This window comes from Bison bison, unplaced genomic scaffold (genome assembly GCF_000754665.1).
Source record: "Bison bison bison isolate TAMUID 2011002044 unplaced genomic scaffold, Bison_UMD1.0 scf7180017864371, whole genome shotgun sequence".
Classification (NCBI taxonomy): Eukaryota; Metazoa; Chordata; class Mammalia; order Artiodactyla; family Bovidae; genus Bison; species Bison bison.
In genome coordinates this window covers 13,435,283-13,461,056 of record NW_011494943.1, presented here as the reverse complement: position 1 = coordinate 13,461,056, position 25,774 = coordinate 13,435,283, and the positions used below count along the sequence as shown (strand labels likewise).

At 45.4% G+C, this 25,774-nt stretch overlaps 1 protein-coding gene across 1 annotated transcript in view; it reads left to right on the top strand.

Moving 5' to 3' along the window:
- B3GNTL1 (UDP-GlcNAc:betaGal beta-1,3-N-acetylglucosaminyltransferase-like 1) overlaps positions 1–25,774 on the top strand; it is a 106,558-nt gene that overhangs the window by 31,592 nt on the left and 49,192 nt on the right. The window contains exons 5-6 of the mRNA XM_010856395.1: positions 12,802–12,867; positions 25,232–25,327. Of these exons, the coding sequence (XP_010854697.1) occupies positions 12,802–12,867; positions 25,232–25,327 (162 nt within the window). The remainder of the gene's footprint in view (positions 1–12,801; positions 12,868–25,231; positions 25,328–25,774) is intronic.

Sequence of the window (25,774 nt, the reverse complement as noted above, 5' to 3'; positions counted from 1 at the left end):
CATTGAGGATAATGTTTGCTGTGGGTTTGTCATATATAGCTTTTATTATGTTGAGGTATGTTCCTTCTATTCCTGCTTTCTGGAGAGTTTTTATCATAAATGGATGTTGAATTTTGTCAAAGGCTTTCTCTGCATCTATTGAGATAATCATATGGTTTTTATTTTTCAATTTGTTAATGTGGTGTATTACATTGATTGATTTGCGGATATTGAAGAATCCTTGCATCCCTGGGATAAAGCCCACTTGATCATGAAATATTGATCAATGGAATAAAATAGAAAGCCCAGAGATAAATCCACGCACATATGGACACCTTATCTTCGACAAAGGAGGCAAGAATATACAATGGATTAAAGACAATCTCTTTAACAAGTGGTGCTGGGAAATCTGGTCAACCACTTGTAAAAGAATGAAACTGGACCACTTTCTAACACCATACACAAAAATAAACTCAAAATGGATTAAAGATCTAAACGTAAGACCAGAAACTATAAAACTCCTAGAGGAGAACATAGGCAAAACACTCTCCGACATACATCACAGCAGGATCCTCTATGACCCACCTCCCAGAATATTGGAAATAAAAGCAAAAATAAACAAATGGGACCTAATTAACCTTAAAAGCTTCTGCACATCAAAGGAAACTATTAGCAAGGTGAAAAGACAGCCTTCAGAATGGGAGAAAATAATAGCAAATGAAGCAACCGACAAACAACTAATCTCAAAAATATACAAGCAACTCCTACAGCTCAACTCCAGAAAAATAAACGACCCAATCAAAAAATGGGCCAAAGAACTAAATAGACATTTCTCCAAAAAAGACATACAGATGGCTAACAAACACATGAAAAGATGCTCAACATCACTCATTATCAGAGAAATGCAAATCAAAACCACTATGAGGTACCATTTCACACCAGTCAGAATGGCTGCGATCCAAAAGTCTACAAATAATAAATGCTGGAGAGGGTGTGGAGAAAAGGGAACCCTTTTACACTGTTGGTGGGAATGCAAACTAGTACAGCCACTATGGAGAACAGTGTGGAGATTCCTTAAAAAACTGGAAATAGAACTGCCTTATGATCCAGCAATCCCACTGCTGGGCATACACACTGAGGAAACCAGAAGGGAAAGAGACACGTGTACCCCAATGTTCATCGCAGCACTGTTTATAATAGCCAAGACATGGAAGCAACCTAGATGTCCATCAGCAGATGAATGGATAAGAAAGCTGTGGTACATATACACAATGGAGTATTACTCAGCCATTAAAAAGAATACATTTGAATCAGTTCTGATGAGGTGGATAAAACTGGAGCCTATTATACAGAGTGAAGTAAGCCAGAAGGAAAAACATAAATACAGTATACTAACGCATATATATGGAATTTAGAAAGATGGTAACAATAACCCGGTGTACGAGACAGCAAAAGAGACACTGATGTATTGAACAGTCTTATGGACTCTGTGGGAGAGGGAGAGGGTGGGAAGATTTGGGAGAATGGCAATGAAACATGTAAAATATCATGTAGGAAACGAGTTGCCAGTCCAGGTTCGATGCATGACGCTGGATGCTTGGGGCTGGTGTACTGGGACGGCCCAGAGGGATGGTATGGGGAGGGAGGAGGGAGGAGGGTTTGGGATGGGGAACACATGTATACCTGTGGCGGATTCACTTTGATATTTGGCAAAACTAATACAATTATGTAAAGTTTAAAAATAAAATAAAATTAGAGAAAAAAAAAAAAAATCTTTTTGCATTGGATAAATGTTAGCGTAATTTTGTTCATTTTCACAAAATCTGCTTTGAGTATTTCGATTGGATTATATTGAAGCAATAGATTAATTAGGTGAGAATAGCTTCTTTACAATATTTAGTCTTCCTAACAATGACTATATGTTTGTTGATTTATTTAGATCTTCTTTAATTTATCTCAATAGCCATGAGTAGTTTTCATACAGAGGGCTTACAGTCCTTTGTTAAATTAATTCCTTGATATTTGATTTAAAAAAACACATTTTTATCAGCTCTCTTGAGATGCAATTCACATAAAATCCACCCATTTAAAGTGTACAATCCAACGGTTTTTGGTATATTCACAATGTTGTGCAACTGTCACCACAGTCTAATTTTAGACTTTTTCCATCACCACAAAATTAAACCCCGTACCTATTAGTAATTACCCCTCATCCCCCCAGCTCCCATCTGTGGGCAGCCACTAGCCTCCTTTCTGTCCCTGTGGATTTGCCTGTTCTGGACATTTCATATAAATGGAATCTACATCATGTGGTCTCTGTGAATGGCGTCTTTCACTTGGCGTGATGTTTTCAAGGTTCGTCATGTTATAGTATGTGTCAGGACTACATTTCTCTTTATTGGTGGGTAGCAGTCCTTTGTATGAATATACACTTTATCTGTTTGCTAGTTGATGAACATTTGGGTTGTTTCCACTTTTTGACTGTTATAAATAGTGCTGCTATAAACATTCCTGTACAAGTTTTTGTGTGGCTAGGTGTTTTCAGTTCTTCCTGGAGTGGAATTGTTGGGTCATATGGTAACTCTATGTTTAACATTTTGAGGAACTACCATAATGTTTTCCAAAGTGACTATACCACTTTACATTCTCACCAACAATATATGAGAGTTATTTGACCTTTCTTGATACTACTGTAAGAGACATCATTGTACCTATAAAGAAATTATTTATTGATCTTGTATCCAGAAACCTTATTAAATTCATTTTTAATTCTAATATTTCTCTGTTGATTATTTTGGGTTGTTTATGTAAGCAGTCACTTTCCCTCTTTCTACTAAGCCTTGTAACTTTTATTTTAAATACTTCTTTATTTGGCTGTGCCCGGTCTTAGTTGCGGTGCACAGGATCTTTAGTTGTAGCACGCGAACTCTTAGTTGTGGCATGTGGGGTCTAATTCCCTGATCAGGGATCAAACCTGGGCCCCCTGCATTGGGAGCTCAGAATCTTACTCACTGGACCACCAGGGAAATCCCAAGCCTTGTATCTTTTATTTCTTTTTTTTGACTCAAGTCTCCAGTGAATTGTTAAATAGAAATCATGATAATAGGCATTCTTGTCTCCCTTCACAATCTCAGAGAGCTGAAATCTTTCACTGTTAAGCATAATATGTTGTTTACCATAGGTTTTTTTTTCATATATAGCCTTAATAAATTCTCTTCCAAAAGCCAAAGAAATACAGGATACCCTGAGACAGAAAAAGTGTACTGGGATTGGTGGAAATGCTTCAGAAAAGTGTCATTTCTATTTCCCTCCATTTTAACTGCTCTCCTGGCACTGTGAGCTCCATCCCACTGTGGTCATCGTCCCTCTGTGGTCATCACTCACAGGACTTCCATTCAGGATCTCTCCTTCAACTAAATGCAGTAACACTCACCTCAGCAGTAGACTGCTGCTGCTACTGCTGCTAAGTCGCTTCGGTCGTGTCCGACTCTGTGCGACCCCACTGACGGCAGCCCACCAGGCTCCGCTGACTCTGGGATTCTCCAGGCAAGAACACTGGAGTGGGTTGCCATTTCCTTCTCCAATGCAAGAAAGTGAAAAGTGAAAGTGAAGACGCTCAGTCATGTCCGACTCTTCAAGACCCCATGGACTGCAGCCTACCAGCCTCCTCCATCCATGGCATTTTCCAGGCAAGAGTACTGGAGTGGGGTGCCATTGCCTTCTCCCTGCAGTAGACTAAAAGATCTTAAATGTCAGGAAGGAGGTCATGTCTTTAGGGTGATACTGGTTAGTGCTGGATATAGAATTTGCAAATGTTTCCCCAGTCTATGGTCTTTTTACTTTCTTGATAAATTTATACCTAAATTCAGTTCAGTTCAGTTCAGTTGCTCAGTCGTATCCGACTCTTTGCGACCCCGTGGACCGCAGCACGCCAGGCCTCCCTGTCCATCACCAACTCCCGGAATTCACCCAAACTCGTGTCCGTTGAGTTGGTGATGCCATCCAACCATCTCATCCTCTGTCATCCCCTTCTCCTCCTGCCCTCAATCTTTCCCAGCATCAGGGTCTTTTCAAATGAGTCAGCCCTTCACATCAGGTGGCCAAAGTATTGGAGTTTCAGCTTCAACATCAGTCCTTCCAGTGAACACCCAGGATTGATCTCCTTTAGGATGGACCTAAATTAAAACACAAAATTTTTAACTTTTGAAGAAGCCCAGTTTATCAATTCTTTTTCATTATTTGTGCTTTTGTTGTCATATCTAAGAATTCTTTGCTTAATTCAAAATAACTAACATTTGTTCCTAAGTTTTTTTTCTGAAGATTTTTTTAGTTTTATCTCTTACATTCAGGTCTGTGGTCTATTTTGAGTTAATTTTTGTGTGTGGGTAGGGTCTTATTTACCTTTTCCCTGTGGTGATCCACTTGTCCTAGCAGTTGAAAAGACTGTTTTATTCCTGTTGAACTGCCTTGAATCAACCATAATTGCCAAGGTAGCTCTCTATTCTCAGTTATGCTTTACTGATCGCTGTGTTTATCTTTAGGCCACCACTGTAGCTTTCCAGTAGTGAGTTTCAAAGTTAGAAAATGTGCAGAAGCTAACACAATTGTGGTAAAGCAGTTATATTCCAATTTTTTAAAAAGTCAGAAACTGTAAGCCCTCCATCTATAATATTTCTTCCTTTTTCAACATTTTTCCCATTCTGGATCTTTTATATTTCCAAATGAATTCTAGGGTCATCTTGTCATTTTTACAAAAGAAGCAAGTTGAGATTTAGATTTCAATTATATTGAGTCTATAGGTCAATTTGGGGAGAATTGCTTTGCTGAGGAATTGAGTCTTCCAGTCCATAAACATAAGATGTCTGGTTTGTTTATTTAGGTCTTTAATTTCTTTCAGCAGTGTTTTGCAGTTTTTACCATACAAATCTTATACTTCCTTTTGTTAAATTTATACTTCAATATTTTGTCCTTTTGATGCTATTGTGAATGTATTATTTTCTTAATTTTATTTTGGATTGTTCAATGCCAATATATAGAAATAATATTGATTTTTGTATCTTGATCTTGTATTATGTGACCTTGCTGAACTTGTTTGTTAGTAGTTTTTAGATCTAGTAGCTTTTGATCTCTTAGGGTTTTCTAAATACAAAATCTTATTGTCTGCAAATGGAGGCAATTTTTCTCTTTCCAATATGGATGCCTTTTATATCTCTTTCTTGCCTGATTGCACTGACCAGACAGAAGTCACAGGAGCAGACATCTTCCCTGTTTCCAGCCTCGGGGAAAGCATTCCATCACTCACCATTAAAATGTGGCTGCAGGGGTTTTGTAGGTGAGTTTTATTGGGTTGAGAAAGTTCCTTTCTTCCTACTTTGTCAAGAATTTTTATCATGAATGAAAAGTGAAAGTGGAAGTCACTAAGAAATGTCCGACTCTCTGGGACCCCATGGATTTCTGGAATCCAGGTCAGAATACTGCAGTGGGTAGCTCCCTTCTCCAAGGGATCTTCCCAACCCAGGGATCAAACCCAGGTCTCCCGCATTGCAGGCAGATTCTTTACCAGCTAAGCCACCAGGGAAATCCAAGAATACTGGAGTGGGTAGCCTATCCTTCCTCCAGCGGATCTTCCTGACCCAGGAATCGAACCGATGTCTTCTGAATTGCAGATTCTTTACCAACTGAGCTATCAGGGAAGTCCATGAATAACCATTAGATTTTTTTTTTTTTTTAACCATTAGATTTTATGAAATGCCTCTATGCACTTACTGAGACCATCATGTAGTGATTCTTTTTTTTCTTTCAATGTGATCTGTGACATTAATTGGCTCTCAGATAGTAAAGCAACCTTGCATTTCTGGGATAAATCCCGTTGCTGATATTTTGTCAAGGACTTTTTAATCTGTATCCATGTGGGATATTGTTCTGTACTTTTCTTGTGATGCTATTTTCTTCAGTATCAAGTAATATGAGCCTAAAAGAATGAGCTGGGAAGTGATGTTTCCTCTTCATTTTTTTGGGAGATTTTGTAAAGGTGGGATGTTCTTTATTCTTTGAATGTTTATAGAATTCACCATCTGAGTTTGGACTTTTTTGTGTGGAGATTTCAAATTACTAGTTCTTTTTTTTTTTACTTCTTATAGACCTATTCAGATTCTGTATTTCTTCAGTCAGTTTTAGCAATTCATATCTTTCTAGAAATTTGCTCATTTCATTTAAACTGTCTAAATTGTCGGCATGTAGTTACTTATAGTACTCTCTCATGGTCCTTTTAACTTTGGTGAAGTCAGAGCTGCTGTCTTATTTTTTCACTCCTGAATCGGTTATTTGTGTCTTCTGTTTTTCTTGGTCTGTCTAGCTCAGGAGTCTACAGACAGCAGCTCATAGGCCAAACCCACTGGCAGCCTGTTTTTGTATAGCCTCTGAGCTAAAAATGGTCTTTATATTTTTAAAGTGTTGTAAAAACAAGACAACAACACAAAAGAATATTGACAGAACCCATGTGTGACAGAAAAGCTAAAATATTTACTATTTGACCCTTTACAGAAAAAGCTTGTTCATCTCCGGTCTAGCTAAAGGTTTGATACATTTGTTGATGTTTTCAAAAGACCAACCGTTGTTTTAATTGAGTTTCTGTTTTTCTTTTTTTATTTCCTGCTATAATCTTTGTCTTCCTTCTGCTTACTTTTGGTTGAGTTTGCTTTGTGTGTGTGTATGGTTGGTTCCTAAGATCTTTCTGTGTTACTTTAGACATTAACAGCTATAAAATTTTCTCCAAGAATTGCTATAGCTGTTTTGTATTGTGTCCTGTTTTCATTTTCATTCAAATACCTCAGAGTATTTTCTAATTTCCTTTGCGATTTCTTTAACCCATTGCCTATTTATTTTTTATTTTTTAATTTTTAAAATTTTTTTCCCATTGCCTATTTAGAAGTACATTGTATATATACATATATTGGTGGTAGATTTCCCCAAATCCTATTTTTGAATTCTAACAATTTTGTGTGATCAGAGAATACCCTTTATATGCTTTTGTGTGCTGTGGCTAGTCGCTCAGTCATTTCTGACTCTTTGCAACCCTGTGGACTGCAGCCCACCAGGCTCCTCTGTCTATGGGATTCTCCAGGCAAGAATAGTAGAGTGGGTTGCCATGCCCTCCTCCAGGGGATCTTCTCAACCCAGGGGTCAAACCCAGGTCTCCCTTATTGCAGGCGGGTTCTTTACCAACTGAGCCACCAGGGAAGCCCAAGAATACTGGAGTGGGTATCCTATCCCTTCTCCAGGGGATCTGATCTTTAAAATTTTACAATCCCTTTTTTGTGGTGTAGTGTACAGTCTGTTGTTATAGGGTAGGAGTTCAATAGGTAGATGTCAGCAAGTTGATGTTATTGGGTGGGTGTCCATAGAGAGAAGTCAGCTGGTTGATGTTGTTGGTTGGTGGTGCTCATATCATCTGTAGCTGCACTATTTTGTCAAAGTTATTCTGTCCATTCTTTTTTTTAATATATTTATTTTTTTATTGAAGGATAATTGCTTTACGGAATTTTGTTTTCTGTCAAACGTCAACATGAATCAGACATAGGTATACATATAGCCCCTCCCTTTCGAACCTCCCTCCCATCTCCCTCCCCATCCCACCCCTCTAGGTTGACACAGAGCCCCTGTTTGAGTTTCCTGAGCCATACAGCAAATTCCCATTGGCTATCTATTTTGCATATGGTAGAAGTCATTTGAGTCTGTTCTGTCCATTCTTGATGGTGGGTTCTTGAAGTCTCCAACTCTTGTTGTTGAATTGTCTGTTTTTCTCTTCAGTACCATTCATTTTTGTTTCTTTTTGTACCACTGTTGTTAGATACATGCATATTTATCATTGTTATATCTTTCTGATGGATTGACCATTCTGTCAGTGTTTAATGTCTCTCAGTTTCTTTTAATGTTCTTTGTTTTAAAGTCTGTTCTGATTCATGTTAGTAAAACTACATCTCTCTTATGGTTATAGTTTGCTTGGTGTATCTTTTCCCATTCTTTTACTTGAATCTATTTGTGTCTTTGAACCTGAATTTTTGTCTCTTGTAGATAGCTTATGGGTAGAACTTGTGTGTATGTGTGTGTGTGTGTGTGTTTTATTGCAGTTTCACAGCTTTTACCTTTGATTAGAGTTTTGAATTTATTCACATATTTAAGTTTTTTACAATTGGATTTATGTCGGCCATTTTGCTATTTATTTTCTTTTCTATTTTCTATGACTCATATTATTTTTGTTCCTCTGTTCTTTATTTACTGCTTCCCTTTTAAAAAAATGAAATAGATATTTTCTAGTGTACTATTTATAATAAATTATTATTTTTAACTCTTTTTAAATTATTTTCTTAATGGTTGCCTTGGGAAGTCTTTTATTATCTGTTCTTTTGTGTGTTTTTACTTACATGTCCAGTTGTCTTTGTGTATTGGTCATTGTATTTGAATACTTCTCTGTGGAGTTAATTTGAGGCCATGGATGAAAGTTTTTTCCCTCAGAGATTTTCCTCTGCTTCTTCCAGGTTCTTGGGAGAACCACCATCCTGGGACCCTTGTTATCCTGTTTTGAGGCTTCTGGGCTGTTTTAGGCTACATAGCCCATTCACCTTTTGAGGAGGTAACCTGCCTTGGCCCGAGCTCAGGACTGTCGTGGTTTGACTAGCAGGCCCCGCCCCCACTCCCAGTCTTGAGCAGACCCCTGGCTCTCATCTCCACTCCTGCAGCCTCGCAGGGTTACCAGAACCATTGCTCAGAGTTTAGCTGTTTCTTGTAGATCAGCGAGGACTTGCGGGCAGAGGTGGCTTGCTTCCTCTCTCAGCTGATGATTCTCAGGGATTTGGGCTCAGTAGTCCCCACTACCTTGTAACTGTCTGTTCAAGACTCTTTCAGTATCTTTGGGAATTGTTTGTGTGCCATTAGCCTGTCACTTCTGCAGGTGGATGTGGAGGCATTTTGACCTGCCTGGGGGTCCTGCCCTGCCATGACTTAGTTACCCAGGCTAAGTAGCAAATCACAGAGACAGCTTCTCTCAAGCAGACTCGCTTCCCCTCAGTGTCTCAGGCTTCGGGAAAATGGAGGTAGGTCACGTGCCTGAGTCCCTGATGCTGTGCTTTGGAAATCGGCTCTTGGCGTGCTGGTGGGGCTTCCTCTGCTCTCTTCCCTGTCCTTCAGGGTCCTCTGTGTGAAGTGTGCGTCCTGAGGTTGAGGTGTGACCAGGGAATTGCTACCTGTGTCTTCAAATCTTGTCCAAAAGTCAAGCATAAGGAGACTTAACAGAAACCACAACATCGACCTTGCTATCTTCACAGATCTTCTTGGCTGTTATTTCCTTCATCTGCAAGTGGTTCCTCCTGCCCCTCACCCATCCTGGGAGTTGATCATCCCTGGGGGTCCACAGCCTTGCTCCCTCAGACAACCCTCTATTCAGAAGCTACTGAACTCAAAGATGCAGGTTTCTTTTAACTCAAATTCTTTGACCAGATTAGTTTTTCTCTACCCAACATTCTTATGGTCAGAAAGGGAACAGTGTTTCATCTTGAATTAGTGTTATTTTTATAATACATTAAAATTCTTTCCCCTTGGCTGCCAAGAACATTTCTTACCTGGTAATCATCGTGGAATGTTGCACACTTTCAGCAAATAAATCTGGAGGTTTTGAACCCTCCCTCCTGTGGTAGGGAAAATCTGTCTCCAGATACACCTTGGGATCAGGATACGCAGACTCTGGGTTTTACTAGTTCATGCTTGATGACCTTTTATATCTGTCCTGTAGGCCCCCTCCTGTTTGCATTGCAGATACCGGCTGACTTTTATTAAAACCAGCTCCTGGTATTGGGTACCAGCTGTGAGCACAGTGATCTCAACCAGAGCGGGTCCCTCCCTGGGATGGACATCGATGAAAGGCAGTGGGATCACAGCAGAAACACATCTGGGCTTGTTATTAAAGTATCACATCACTTTTCATGGATAATAAAGATCTTTTCATGCTCCCATCTCTCAGCAAGTTTTTCCTCTTTCAAAATGGTCTTGGTAGAGCAAGTTGCTTATCTATAATCTGCAGTCACTGTGCAGCTGAGACGGTCTGTTACCCTGTTACGCTATCGCTTTTTGACTTGAATGTTTACTCATTGTGTTCATCCTTGACCTTCTCAGCTTGGGGTCAGGGGTGTGTTAAATGTCTCCTGTATTCTCCTTGTACTTGCAGATGTTCACTTTATTCAGACACCTAGCAGCAGAGGTGATGGAAGACTGTATTAGAATGTTCTTGAGAGCTAAGACTTTTGGGGCAATTTTGATTTTTGTGTAAATCCTTTAGCTGTAAAACTGGACCTGCATTCAAATTTTAATCCTGACGTGTAATTGCTATGAGATCTTGAATGGGTTCTGGAGAGATTCCAAACCTTGGTTTCCTTGGCAAAAAATGGGGATAATACTAGCTGCTCTGCCTCCAACTGTAGAAGATGGTGATAAATAGCACACACACAATAAAAGAGTGTTGTGTAAATGGTGAGGTGAATTGAAAATACAATTCCGCCCTGAACAGACACTTCATTTACTCGGCAAATATTTTTGAGGTCCAGCCAAATACAACAGCTGAGCTGGTTCACACACGATACCATTGCCGTGGCTGTCTTGGTGTCATTGAGTATGTTTGGGAACCAGAGGCCAGAGGCTTGTGGTGGGTTCCCGGGGTTCTCACCTGAGTTTGGAGGAAGTGGGGCTTGCGTGTGTGGTGCTGCTACTGCACGAGGTCCCAGGGGAGGTCATGCTGTGGGCAGAGGCCGGCCCTGACCCTGACCCTGACTGTGGCTTCCTCAGCCCTCCCCACTTTCACTTTGAAACACTCCTCACCTAGTCCTGTGCTGACCTGTGTGCCCCTTCCCACTTGTAACCAGGAGTCGGGGCTGGTTTAGGAAACCCTCAGAATTTCTAGGATTCAGCATGAGGCCACCAGACACGGGGTCACTTTTCAGGAATTTGATCAATAGACCTTCCCTTTCAGGGAAATTTCCCTCTTTTGTCTCTGCCCTGCTGCCTTGCTGTACCCTTTGTGGGAGAGAAATAGGCTGAGCTCTAGCGTAACTTCTTTTTATTCTCCTCACATCGCACACCCCACCCCCTACCCGCTACCCCAACCACCACTTCAGTTTTCCTTGTTTTCCTTTTTACTGTCTGAGCAGCCAGGGAAGCCCCCCTGATTTTCCTTTTTAAGATTCCCGGCTGTGGTTGACCACGCACATGCCCACAGGCGTGGTCCTGATGGGAGCCAGGGAAGGATTGGGGCCTGGAATAGACAACTCGTCCACTCCTGTTCTGACCGCTTCCTCCCTGCGTTTCTGTTCCTGCCTGCTGAGGGCGCCGCTGCGCCTGGAGGGGCCCCTGCCCTGCCGATCCCCGATCCCCTTCTTCTCCCCGTCCTCTCCCTCCTCCTCCCCCCTCCCTCCTCCTCTTTCATCACCTCCTTCCCCCTCCTCCCCACATTAGCCACAAGCTTCCTCTCAGCTTACTTCATCTGCAGTTCATTTGATTAGCACGTTAGCCCATGTGGCCATGTTGAAGAAATGAGAGACACAATGCAGGTCTTTAGTTTATCTCATTGCTCAGTTTAAAGATAAATATCTTCCCAATGACATTATTTTTAGCTCTTCTATTAGGCATATTGATACCATATTTGAATTTTTATCAATTTAAGGCAGTTTTAAAATTGTGAGATGAAACATACCTATAGAAAAATACACAGAACATACATGTACACTTTAAAGATTAATTAGTAAGTAAATACACATGTATTTACCTCCCAGTAAGTAACTGCATTGCTAATACTTAAGAGGTATACCCTGATCCCCTCCCTACAAAATCACCACTATTCTGACTTTGAGATTCTAATTTTCTTGCTTTCTTTATGGTAGTTCATATTATATGTATGTGTGTATCTTAAATAATCAGGTTAATTTTGCTTGATTTTGAATTTTAAATAAATGGAGTAATACTATATATATTCTGTTGTCTTGCCTCTTTCCCTCAGCATTGTATCTGTGAAATTCACTTACGTGTGTGTAGCTGTCATTCACTCTCAGACCACAATGGTATTTGACTGTAGAGAGGCACACAATTTGCTTACCTTTGCTGATCTCTGTGAACATCAAACTGTTCCCCATTTTGAACAACACTGTGGTGAACATTTCTTTACATCTCTTTGGTGCGTATGTGTAAGCCTTTTTCTGCCCATGGGGTAAATTAAGTTACTGGCTCTTGGGGATCAGAGTCTCCATCTTGCTGGACACGCCCCACTGTCTTCCTCAGACCCATTCCTCCCAGCTGTGTGGTTCTTACTGGAATTGTCCAGCTTCTCACTCATGCTCCACTGCATCCTGGGCAGTTGAGTTTCCCGGATGACTGATGGGGTCATGGGCCACTGGGCAGTGGCTGCACCGCCTATTCTGGTCTCCTGCCTGCTTTGCCGTCAAGCTGTCTGTCTTCTTGCTTGTTTGTCAGAGTTGCTTCCTGAAGTTTCTTTTTTTTTTAATTTATCTATTTTTAATTGAAGGATAATTGCTTTACAGTATCATGTGGGTTTCTGCCATACATCAACATGAATCAGCCATAGGTATACATACATCCCCCCACCTTTTAAACTGCCTTCCCCACGTGCACAATTCTTTTTTTTTCTTTTTTATTTATTTTAATTGGAGGCTAATTACTTTACAGTACTGTAGTGGTTTTTGCTGCTTTGCCATCAGGCTGTCTGTCTGCTTGCTTGTTTGTCAGAGTTGCTTCCTGGAGCTTCAAGTGTGCTCTCTCCTGCAGGACGACGTGATGATGCCTCAGAGAGTGAGGCTGCAACACGAAGCCGCTTTGCGACACCCGAAAAGTGTGAGTATGGATGTTTGTGCACGTCTCTACAACTTTTGGTAGAAATGCCATTACAGTTTTTTTAGATTAAGGCCCTTCCTTAGGACTGAGAGAGTCAGTTTGTAGCCAGACTGGCCCTCAGAGAAAGACGTGTGCCCGGTGTGGCCACGCGCTCACGGGTGTGCCCGGGGTGGCTGCATGCTCGTGGATGTGCTCGGTGTGCCCATTGTGGCCACACGCTCGCGGGTGTGCCCTGGGTGGCCACACGCTCGCGGCTGTGCCCGGGGTGGCCGCATGCTCGCGGCTGTGCCCGGGGTGGCCGCACGCTTGCGGGTGTTTTCCTTTCAAGAAAAATGTGCTTCTTGTTTTGAGTAGCACTTGTTACTTTCAAATGGGTCCAAAGGATTTTTAAATTTATTTTTTGGTTTGGTTTAGTTTTATCAGCATTTTTAGAAGCTGTGTACCTTGGACATGAAAATAGATTGAGAGCTGTAGGGTGTATCAGTTAAAAAAGTCTTACTATCTACATAACCTCAGACTACACTCTCATCTTTAGAATGGCTTCCTCATTGGCCCCCATGAGTGAGGCTCCCCAGGACCCATCCTCCAGGGTAGGGAGGCTCACGTCCTCCCACAGGAGCCCCGTGTAGGGGAGCATCTCCCACCCACTTAAACTTGGAAGGACATCTCAGGCCCATGGGTCACTTGCCCCCTTGAGGCTCAGGGTCCAGGGTGGCCCAGACCTGGTGTCTGACCACAGGGCACTGCTCAGATGTCTATTCTGAAGTTTTAGTAAAAACAGCTTTGAATCCCTGGTTTTGAAAGTGGGAAGGAGAAGGTCCAGGACGGCCTTAGGGTGCATGTGCCTGGCTGCTGAGGAACGGCCCTGGGTTTTGCTCACCTCTGTCCCTGTGCTGTGTCCACACACTAAAGTGTCTCCAGGTCGTGAGTGCACGAGCCCCTGAAATCTGATCCCTGTTGTCTGTGAGGCCTGACACTATGCATTTCTCACGGGCTCCAGGTTCTATATTTGAGGTTTGACTGTTGCCTCTTGGCCTTCATGAAGGAGAGAGCCGGTTCGCTCAGGGCTCAGAGCATGCACCCCATGAAATGTGTACTGAGTGAAGACAAATGTTCAAAAACACACTTCCTTCAGATGGTTTCTCAAGGAGTTTGAAGGATTTTTCTTCATCCAGGATGAATTCTTTCTCTTCCAATAGCCCCTAATTTTGGAGCTCTGAATTTAATCTGCTGATTTTCTCCTTCTAAGAAACAAAGATCTGTATAGTCAAAACCATGGTTTTTCCAGTAGTCGTATATAGCTGTGAGAGTTGGGCCATAAAGAAGGCTGAGCCCCAAAGAATTGACGCTTTTGGACTGTAGTGCTGGAGAAGACTCTTGAGAGTCCCTTGGACTGCAAGGAGATCAAAGCAGTCAATCCTAAAGGAAATCAACCCTAAATATTCATTGGAAGGACTGATGCTGAAGCCGAAGCTCCAATACTTTGGCCACCTGATGCGAAGAGGTGACTCACTGGAAAAAACCCTGATGCTGGGAAGGATTAGAAGGCAGGAGGAGAAGGGGATGACAGGGGACAAGATGGTTGGATGGCATCACCGACTCAATGGACATGAGTTTGAGTGAGGTCCAGGAGATGGTGAAGGACAGGGAAGCCTGGCGTGCTGCAGACCATTGCTTCGCAGAGTCAGACACCACTGAGCGACTAAACAGCAACAACAAAGAAATGTACCCCTCATGCTGTGTCCGACGGCCTAGCCCCACACACGTGACTAGGACTCTAGGACTTGGCTGTCCTGTGAACACACCTGCACACTCCTCCTGAGAGCTTTTGTTGTCTTTTCATGGAATAAGTGATTTTCACAACCTTAAGTTTGATGTTGAGGATTCTTATTCCCTAAATTGTGATTGCACTTATATTGCTTACATTTAAACATTGTTAATACAAACATGTCCTTGAAATATGCCTGTAAGAAGATAAAAACAGCTGTCAGCTATGTCTTGAGAGTCCACGCCACTGCTTCTCAGGCTGAACGTTTCCAGAAGGCTGGACTTGAGGGAGGCTCAAAAATGCCCAGCTGCTCCTTTATTGACAAGTGGCCCTTCGGCCAAGGTAGCATCAAGGGAACCAGTGCGTGGCCTGGGGGCTGGTGTCGCCAACTCACCAGGGCTGCTAGAATCCTTGGGCCGGTTCCTCGTGGCCCAGAGTCTGTTCTGTGACCAGGAGGTCAGGGGTGATGGTAGCTAGAGCAGCCTTTAGAAAGGAACCCACATCCTCTACTCTGGCCCAGCAGCCAGCACTGCCTACCAGAAGCTGCTCCCAGTGCTCCCAGGTCCATCTGCAGTGTCTCAGAGGTCTGCTCTTCCCAGCAAACTCCCCTGCATGCTGACCAGGGCCTGTGGGTTTGTATATGTCCTTGCCCTAGCCACCTCCCCGCTTCCTACAGGTGGACATTCCAGGCTTCCGGGGCCTTGGAACTGTCTGAATGGGACTGGGCTGCAGTATCAGTCCCTTTTTGGGTTGTGCCAGCGTATGATACTAGCTTGCCTGCAGACCTGCTCTATCCGTAGGTCCTAGGGGACCCCCATGATGCTGTGGGTACAGCTGAGGGAGAGGTCGGAGCCACAGGTGGGTGACCTGGGACCTCCACCCTCGTCTGCATAGCTATAGAGCCACTCAACCTCATGCTTCAGTGTGGTCTGAGAGTGCCCAGCTGCTGGTGGGCAGTGTGACCATGTGCCCCAGCCACATCACGTTGAATGGCCCACAGTTCTGTGTCACAGGGTTCTGGGGTTTGTGCTATGACAGCCCCGTTGGGGCTGCCGGTCTCCATGTTGTTGACCACCACCAACTTCCTCCAGGGCTCTGCAGCCTGAGGGCCAGACAGTAGGCCTGTGCTTCTCCAGACCCCACTCTCAACGAGGGTCAGGGGTAAACAGGACCCCAAGAGGACTAGGGAGACCTGCCCAGTCCTGTGCCTCTCTCTGCATGGACCCTCACCTCAGAGAGGGAGACGTGGTGCCCAGACCTCTGGATCCGAAAGTTTTGCTCACCAGGTGCCACAGATGTCCTCAATAGGGTGGCCATTGTGGGAATGTCCAGCGTGCAGAACACTGAAAGATGTGAAGACAGCAGAGAGGGTCCCTAGTGCTGACTTGCTGATGCAGCGTGTGAGCGAGACGAATGCTTCTGCAGGGGTGTGTGGGGACCAGCACCCCCATCCTTCAAGCCTCCGGGATGGCCCAATCTCTGCCTTTTCCTCAGAATGTGATATGGTGTTCGACTTCCACTCACCTGGCCCTTCTCTTACACGCGCCCCTAATCACATTCCAGGGAACCCGAGTGAGGGCTCTGCCAGGCACTGAGCCTGCGCTCTCTGGTTGCAACTTCAGGAACCCGGAAGTGGTCACTGGTAGGGCCTGTGTGCGCACGAGCCCAGGTTATCACTGACCCATGGACCCTTACTCCTGTGGGCGTGGTGGGCCTGGTGTCACCTGTGTCCTGTGTCCAGCTGCCTCACGTGAGCGGTGTCGCCTCCTAGCCTTACATCCTGCATCCTGAGTACATCGCCCTTGGCATCGCAGGCCCGTCCTCGTGGGTGGGGCCTCTCCCTCAGCTAGCGGGTGAGAGCTGGTCCAGGTCTGGAAACATCAGAGGCGATTTTCACATAACTGGGAATGACACGCAGTTTCCAAACACTGAGAACACATTTTGCCTTGAAAGAATTTTGTGTGAAGAATTTTGTAACCAGTGTTGACATTGTAGAGAGTGAGATACTTTTAGATGTATTATTCCCCCCACTTTTTTGTGATTGGCTCACATGTGAAGTTACTTTTGGCGGTTCTCACTGGAAAAGGTCAGTTTTCATTCCAATCCCAAAGAAAGGGAATGCCAGAGAAGTTCAAGCTGCTGTATATTTGCGCTCACTTCACATGCTAGCAAGGTAAGGCTCAAAATCCCTCACGCTAGTCTTCAACAGTACGTGAACTGAGAACTTCCAGAGGTGAAAGCTGGGTTTAGAAAAGACAGAGGAACCAAAGGTCAAATTGCCAACATCCATTGGATAATAGAAAAAGCAAGGAAATTCCAGAAAACATCTACTTTTGCATCATTGACTATGCTAAAGCCTTTGACTGTGTGGATCACAACAAACTGTGGGAAATTCTTAGAGATGAGAATACCAGACCACTTTACTGCCTCCTGAGAATCCTATATACAGGTCAAGAAGCAACAGTTAGAACCAGACATGGAACAGTGGACTGGTTCAAAATTGGGAAAAGAGTACATTAAGGCTATATCCTGTCACCCTGCTTATTTAACTTATATGCAGAGTACATCATGTGAAATGCCGGGCTGAATGAATCACAAGCCAGAATCAAGATTGCCAGGAAAAATATCAACAACCTCAGATATGCAGTGATACCACTCTAATGACAGAAAGCAAAGAGGAACTAAAAAGCCTCTTGATGAGGGTGAAAGAAGAAAGTGAAAAAGCTGGCTTAAAACTCAACATTCAAAAAACTAAGATCATGGCATCTGGTCCCATCACTTTATGGCAAATAGATAGAGAAGTAGAAACAGTGACAGATTTTATTTTCCCAGGCTCCAAAATTACTACAGTGACTGCAACCATGAAGTTAAAAGATGCTTATTCCTTGGAAGAAAAGCTATGACAAACCTAGACAGCATATTAAAAAGCGGAGACATCACTACCAACAAAGGTCTGCATAGTCAAAGCTATGGTCTTTCCAGTAGTCATGTATTGATGTGAGAGTTGGACCATAAAGAAGGCTAAGCATCGAAGAATTGATGCTTTCAAACTGTGGTGTTGGAAAAGACTCCTGAGAGTCCTTTGAACTGCAAGGAGATCAAACCAGTTCATCGTAAAAGAAATCAACACTGAATATTCATTGGAAGGACTGATGCTGAAGCTGAAGCTCCAATACTTTGGCCACCTGATGCAAAGAGCTGACTCATTGGAAAAGACCCTGATGCTGGGAAGGATTGAAGGCAGGAGGAGAAGGGGGCAACAGAGGATGAGATGGTTGGATGACATCACTGACTCAATGGACATGAATTTGAGCAAGGTCCAGGAGATGGTGAAGGACAGGGAATCCTAGCATGCTGCAGGCCATGGGGTCACAAAGAGTTGAACACAAATGAGCAACCGAACAACATGTAAGTTCAAAGACCTTGAAATCTAGGCATATATAAGGAACTTGGGGAAAATATAGGCCGTGTCAGTTTATCTTGTGAAGTGAAAGTCACTCAGTTGTGTCCAACTCTTTGCGACCCCATGGACTATACAGTCCATGGCATTCTCCAAGCCAGAATACCTTTCTCTTCTCCAGGGTATCTTCCCAACCCAGGGATCGAACCCAGGTCTCCCACATTGCAGGCAGAGTCTTTACTGTGTGCAATACAGTAAAGCTTATCTTAATCTTCCAGTTTATCTTAATCTTAATTTAAACATTGTTTGAGGTTCGAGGTTAGGCTTTTCTCGCTAAGCTTGTGTTAAGTGCACTGGATACTTTTCCAACAAAGGAGAAGCTTTTCTCCCAGCAGTGGCGCAGCTGTGCTTCCTCCCACATCACAGGTCTGCAGTGAGACCAGGGATTCAGAGCAGCCCTGCTGCACCAGACAAAACCAGCTTGAGAAGGGTTGTTACTGTGGAGCCGGGTTTTATGAAAGTCATGACCTACAAAAATCTTGATTTGCAGTTGCCAGTTGGTGGTTTTGTTGATTATATCATATAGTTTGTTTGGAAAGAATGAAATGAATGCTAAGTATATGTTTGTCCTTGGTCATTACTTCTTTAAGGCCATTTACAAGAAAGCCACTTGATTATGAGGGTGGCAGCTCCCATAAATCGTGCAGCTGCATATTCTCTGCAAAACTTCTGAGATGGTATGACAGGCGTTTCCCCACCCACCTACTGAGCATTGTGGAGCGGGGGTCGGCTCTGGGACAGGAGTTGGGTGGGGTCAGGGAAGCCGCTGTGTTTGCTCCGGGCCCCTCCCTGAGGGTCGCCTGTGATGGGCGGAGGTGGGAGCTCTGCATTCTCAGGAACATGGAGGAGATCGGAAGAGCAAAGGTGCGGAGGAGGCAGGGAGCACCCTGCGGAGGTTCAGGGCTGCACAGAGCTTTTCCAGCACTCGTGGGCGGGTCCTTCCCTGTGCTCTTGGACAGGGCGATGCCAGGACTTCCCTACATCCCCGTATGTGAGTCTCCAGGGGGCTCGGGAGGAGTCCTCGGTGACCTGGCCTTTGCCCACCCTGCCTGGTGGGAACATGAGGCGGGAGGCAGGCACTGTGGGCCAGTCTCCATCTTCAGGTGACACCAGGGCAGTCATCTCCCCTCTGCGCAGTGCAGCCTCATCCTGCCCTGTGGGTGTGGCCACTGTGACCTCTGTCCACAGAGAGGCACTGACTTGGTCAGGCTGAGTGTGTGCCCGGGAGCGGTGCCAGCGCTGCAGAGAGGGCACAGCTGTTTGAAGGGGCTGGCAAGGAGCTCACGCTGCATGAGGCTGGGAGGCGGGTGGGTCTGCTGTCAGCACCTAAAGCCCAGTAGGCGCTGCCTCACTTCTGGCTTGGTCCTCACTGCACCTCGCACACAGTGGGCACCATCTGTGTACCCAGCAGAGGCTGGAAGAAGTGGGTGCAGATGGGGGCTTCACTTAGTCACACAGGACGGAGTCTGGTGGCCGGACCCCATGGTCCAGCTCTGCCTCACAGCACTAGAGACTGGCTGGGGAGCCCTCTGGCCTGCAGCGCCTGGGGATGGGTTTGCATGTGGGCTTGGGGGCCTCTGTGTCCATGGCTGGCCCTGATGGAGCCTGGGGAGGGGGCGTGTTGCAGGCCAGGCACCCATCTCTTGGTATTTGGGAGGTGGGGTGAGTCGGGAGGGGAAGAGGGTGACTGGGGGGCTGTGGGGAGGCTACAAGAGCCCTGCTGAAGATGGACCTGGTCCAGTGCCCGGGAGATTTGAGAGGCAGAGGCGATGAGGGCACCTCACCTCCTACCGTCTGGAGAAGTTTCTCAGGTTAAACATCACAGTGACGGAGCGGTGTTCTTCCGCATCTGCCCTGTGTTGATGTAACTGCCGCACGTGGACAGCACGCGTCTGTGTGTGTAGGTTTCGGGGATCGTGGCCGCCCCACACCCCGTCACACCTGATACATCCCGCTCTTGATGAGTAAACACGGGTGAGCCCCTCGGGAGCTAGGGGGGTGTTTGAATGACCCTGTTCCCTGGTGGTGGTTGTTGCCCAGGTTGTTACACGTTGATCTGTAAGTCATGATTCAGAAAAGATTTTTGATGACAAGAAGCATTTGGGAGTATGAAATAAGGAAAATAGTTAATCTAACTTAAAATAGTAAAGCACTGCCTCCGTTCCTAAATGTACCCACTTTAAGTATTTTGAGGATTGGATCCATAAGGCAATTAGTTCTTAATGAAATCTAATTTTTGTTTATATTTTAGTAATCTTTAAACTATTGATGAACATAAATTAGGAACTAATTTCATAAATGTAGTTAATAAAATTTTATGCTCTACACTTCCCCCCACCCCCACCCCTTACTTTTCATCCTCAGGCCGTGGTTTTGAGAGGGCTTGCGGGAGGGCCCCTCCAGCCACACCGTGAAGACAGTGGGTGGGGAGGGGGGGCTGCCTTCCTCTCAGAATTCAAGGTGCAGGTCCTGGGCTCATTTTACAACTTCCTATTCAAGCTTGTTGTCTGGTTTGTTATGTGGGTTTGTAGTATCAGTTCTCATTTCCATGAAGAACTGAGGTTAGTGAAATTTTAAAAATTCAGTTTCTGGGACTTCTCAGATGGTCCCAGAAACGGAATTTTTTGATGGTCCAGTGGTGAAAACTCCCAATGGAAATGCTCCCGATGCAGGGAACCCAGGTTTGATCCCTGGTTGGGGAGCTAGATCCCACATGCAGCTAAAGATCCCATGAGCCACAACTAAAACCCAGCTCAGCCAAATAAATAAAAATAATTAATTTTTAAAGATAAATTTAAAAATTCAGTTCCTCAGTAAGAGCTTGCATGTGGGTACTGATGCCAGCAACAGCCAAGCCAAGCCACCTTGCAATGGCCCCCCTCCTAACTCAGCCACATGCCAGTCCCTTCCCCCTTTTTCTTTTTCTTCTATTTCACTGACTTTTGCTTTTTGTTACTATGTTCCTTCTGTACTTTACGTAATTGGTCTTCATCTTCTGGTTTGTGTTTTGCCTCGAGCCTCTCTCCTCCTGGCTCCCCCTTTTCCGTGTTTGCCCTGTGATCCCACTTTACCTGTGCTGTTGCTCTATCCGCTATGCCTCTCTGTTTGGCTGGTTTTCAGTGGTCGGCTTTGGGCCACGTGCAGTGTGTACCTTACCCCTCACACTCTACCGCAGATAGATGGCAGAATCTCACGTGGAGCGTAAGATCACAGAATCACATCCCGTCACACAGTTTATGCTGTAAACCCCATGCTAGTTGTTTTTCTTTTTACCAAAATCAACTATCTTATAAAAAGGTTACACATGGCAAAATGTCTTCTGCTTTTACACACGTTTACCATAACTGCCACTTACCATTCCTTGTTATCAGTCAGATCGTCTTCTTTTCCCCCAAAGAGCTTCCTTCATCTTTTTTGGTAATTTAACTCTTCTTGTGATGAATTATTTTGGCTTTTGTTTTTCTGAAAAAGTCTCTTTTGCTTTAATTTTTGAAAGCTATAGCAGCTGGCTAATGAATTCTAGGTTGAAGTCCTTTCTTTCTTTAAAGATGCCTCTCCCTGGCCCTTCCCTGGTGGTCCAGTGGCTAAGACTCTGTGCTCCCAATGCAGGGGGCCTGGTTTTGAGCCCTGGTCAGGGAACTAGATCCCGCATGCCACAGCCAAGAGTTCGCATGTTGCAACTTAAAAACAGATCCTGCATGACGCAACGAAGATTGAAGATTATGCATGCCACATCTAAGACGAGGCTCAGCCAAATAAACACAAATAAAATATTTTTTTAAAAAGATCCCTCCCTCTTGTCTGGTTTCCATAGCTTCTGCCAAGAAGTCTGCTGTCTTCCTTATGCCTCTCTGTGTAATGGGTGTTTTTCTTTTGACTGCTTTTAAGATTTTTTCTTTAATATTAGTTTTTAGCACTTTGGTTATGATGTACAAACTTAAGTTTTTGGTTTTTTTTTAACAGGTTGACTCTAATGAGGCTTTGTTGAATTTCTGGGATATGTGGTTTTATAGCCTACATCAAATTTGGAAAAATTTTTGCCCATTATTTCTTGAAGTGTTTTCTCAGTCTCCCAGTCTTTGTGTTCGTTCAGCCTGTGCCTACTGAGCACTGACTGTGTACGGGCCCTGTGCTGGCGTGGTGTCCACAGCGGCCTGGCATGAAGGCAGGGCAGGCAGCTCAGGAGAGGAGCTCGGCGCCCTGCTGCAGGCGCCTCTGTTTATGGGTTGCCTTTGTCTGCCCTGTGGCCCAGGCCAGCATTCTTTTAAAAAGTGTTAATGCAAACAAAGGACTTCCCTGGTAGCTCAGATGGTAAAGAATCTGCCTGCCAATGTAGGAGACCTGGGTTCAATTCCTGGGTCAGGGAGATCCCCTAGAGAAGGAAGTGGCAACCCCATTCCAGTATTCTTGCCTGGGAAACCCCATCGACAGAGGAGCCTGGCGGGCTACAGTCCATGGGGGTCACAAAGAGTCGGACACGACTGAGTGTCCAACTTTCACAAGGCAAACAAAATATCCTTTCATTCTTTGTAGACCAACACTCACATTGATTAAAGCCTCTAAGAACAGCCAGCCCCTGAAGCTCCAGCTTCATTTCATGTCCTCCTAGCCCTGCTCCCTGTGAGACCCCACCCAGTGTGGTTCAGCCTTCCTCGGAGGCAGAGTGGAAGGCGTGGTTTGGGAAGGGGGCTCAGGTGTTCACTGAGGAAATAGCGTGAGTCAGCTCATGTCCCAGAAAGGCCATGTCCGCCTGCCCGCGGTCTGGCTAAAAGTGTGTCTCTCAGCGTGGGCTGGGCTGTGCTAGCCTGACCCTCCACCCCCAGCAGCTGTTCATGACACAGCAGTGTGGGGCCGGAGCCTGGCTGTTTATACAGAAGTTAAGCCTCTTCATCTTCATGTTTGGGAATACTTTTGAAACAGAGGGTTTCTATCTCACAGCTTTGATCCACGTTTCCTTTTTTCTTCAAGACCTTTTCTGTTCAGCCATCAAATGCAAGCCAGTGTCAACAATACCAGAAATCAGATGGAATAGACAGTTAAAAATATATGCCTTGGTCAATTCAGTCCTGCAGCCTCGCACTGGGCAAGCTGCTCATTCAAGATCTGTTCTGATTTGTAACTGTGTTTAGTATGTGCTTTTAGGAGAAATACATAAAAGGTTCACAGAATTCAGTAATATGTAAAAAAAATACACACCTATGGCCAAGTGTGTTTTATCCTAATCAGGAAATGGATGAAAGACACTTCTCTGGAGGGTCAGGCAGATGAGAAATAAGCCCCCGGAAGGAGGTTCAGCCTCACGAGCCATTGGGGATGCGTGTTATAAGCGCAAGTCCGCATACACCTGTTGGAAAAGCTAGACCAAAACACATGCGAGGACGCGGGGAAACTGGTCACACGTGCTGTTGTGGGGATGGAAGTGGTGCTCAGGGAAACAGTGTCGTAAAACATGAAACTACCGTACGCCCCGCAGTCACACTCCTGGGCGTTCGTCCCAGAGAAACGAAGACTTCTGTTCACACAAAAGCCCCTACATGAGTGCAGCAGAATAATAGTAACAGCTTCAAACTGGAAATAGCCCAGGTGTCCTGTAGAGGGTTAAGCTGTGGAGTATTTTTCAGCCAAAAAAAAAAAAAAAAGGGAACAAATCTCCAGGGAATCACCCAATTGCTAAAGGCTACACACAGTGTGATTGCATTTTTGCAGCGTTCTTGAAAGAATTACGGCATTGAAGTAGCAGGTTTGTGGCCCCGAGCTAGCAGTGTGGGCACGGGGCAGGGCGGGTGGGGGGGGGTGTGGGTGGCTGGGGGGCGGGAAGCAGCCATGAAGGCACCAGGAGAGGCCCCTGTGGCCGTGGACACGCCCAGTGTCCCTGAGCCCAGTGGAAGCCAAGTGTTGGTTTTTCAAGATGTTACCATTAGAGGAAACCAAGTAATAATACACATGGGATCTCTGTGTGTTATTTCTTACTACTACATGCAAATCTACCATTTCTCTCTCTCTGTCAAGAACAGATTAAAAAACCACAACAAACAAGGACCTACTGTATAGCACAGGGAACTCTACTCAGTACTCTATAATAACCTGTATGGGGAAAGAATCTGAAAATGAATGGAGATGTGTATATGTATAACAGGATCACACAACACAACCACAGCAACAAAATTCAAGCAAAGCAGACAAAACCCTTCTGAAAACTCTTCAGTAGCATAACTGAATTAATATAAATTAATCACCATGTGCAAGTGTTGTGTATATTAGAGCAAGTTTTAAGAAACTCACAAGGTGACTTTTGCGCATTTCTCAATAAGGAGACTTAGGCAGTGACATAAGTCAGCCAGCCACCCTTGACCTTCCTCACTGTTACCCGATGGTCGGGAAGGTGGGGAAGACAAAGCCTGGAATCAGAGGTTAGTGTCATCTTCCGAGGTCAGCCAGCCTGTGAGAGCCTCATAGGACCCTCACCCAGGGGCAGGCTTTCTGCCATCCTCGGACACCCCAGCTGCCCTCCCCTGGCCAGAAAGGGGGAGAAAGGCCTCCTCCTGCGTTGCGAGGGGCTCCTCCCTCGGAAACCAGCCCATTCTCTGCGTCTGAGCCTGGGGCTGCTGGTCTCTGAGCATCAGGACCCCTGATATCTGCGGGAGGGGCCAGCCTCTCTCCAAGGCTGCCTCACTGACGGGAGGGCTGGACCCTTTACCTCTGAGCATTCTTAAGGGTGTTTAAATGCACTGCAAGCAGATACCCGAGGAGAGCATGCAGGGGGGCTTCCCTAGGTGTTGGGTGCTGGGAGTCAGCCTGCGAAGCTGTGGAGAGGGGATGGTGTCCATGGCCAGGAGGAGGCAGGGCCAGGTTCCAGAACCAAGAGCAGAAGGAGGGGTGAGAAGTAATCTGGCAGGGTACAGGAGAGGATGTATATGGCAGCTAGCATGGATTCTTCCTGGGGCAGGAGTGCCTGTCTGATGGCATCACCATGGGGGCTGCTGTGGCAGCCTAGACAGAGGGAGCCGGCGGTGGGGCAATGAGCTGTTAGGGCTGCAGCTCTTGTTTATTTAGAAGCTGAATGGAGAAAGTTATCAAAACACGGGGCTGCCCCCAAGGCTGCATGGCTTTAAGTCCTGTTTGTTATTGTTTCACAGATTATCGGTTGTCAAGTGACGAGGGAGCCCCCCAACTCCACCGAGCGTTACACACGGTGGATCAACCAGTTGGCGCCCGACCAGCTGCTCACCCAGGTATGTCTGCCGTCTGGGGGTGGGAGGGAGTTTCTGTGCTCTCAGCACCTGTGCCTGCTGCCTCTTGGGTGCCAAGCACCATCCTGGTAGGTGCTGCCTGGAGGAGGGGGAACAGCGTTTCACAGGAGCCTGGCCTGGGAAGGAGCTGGAGCCAGGAGGCAAGTGTGGAGGGTCTGGCTCAAGACTGGGGAGCAGGACCCATGCAGCCCAGTCACACGGGCTGAGGTGGATGGAGGCAGAGGGCAGGAGGTGGGGGCCTGGGCAGTGCTGAGCAGCCGCAGGGGTGGGGGTATCCGGGAAGGTCTGAGTGTCTGGTGCAGCAGGGCCAGCCCTGAGCAGGGCAGCTGAGGGGCCCGGGTCTGGGGAACGAGCTGAGACGCGCTGTGCAGGAGGTAGACCTGACGGGCAGGTAACAGAAGTCCACGGAGCTGGAAATGGGTGTAGGCT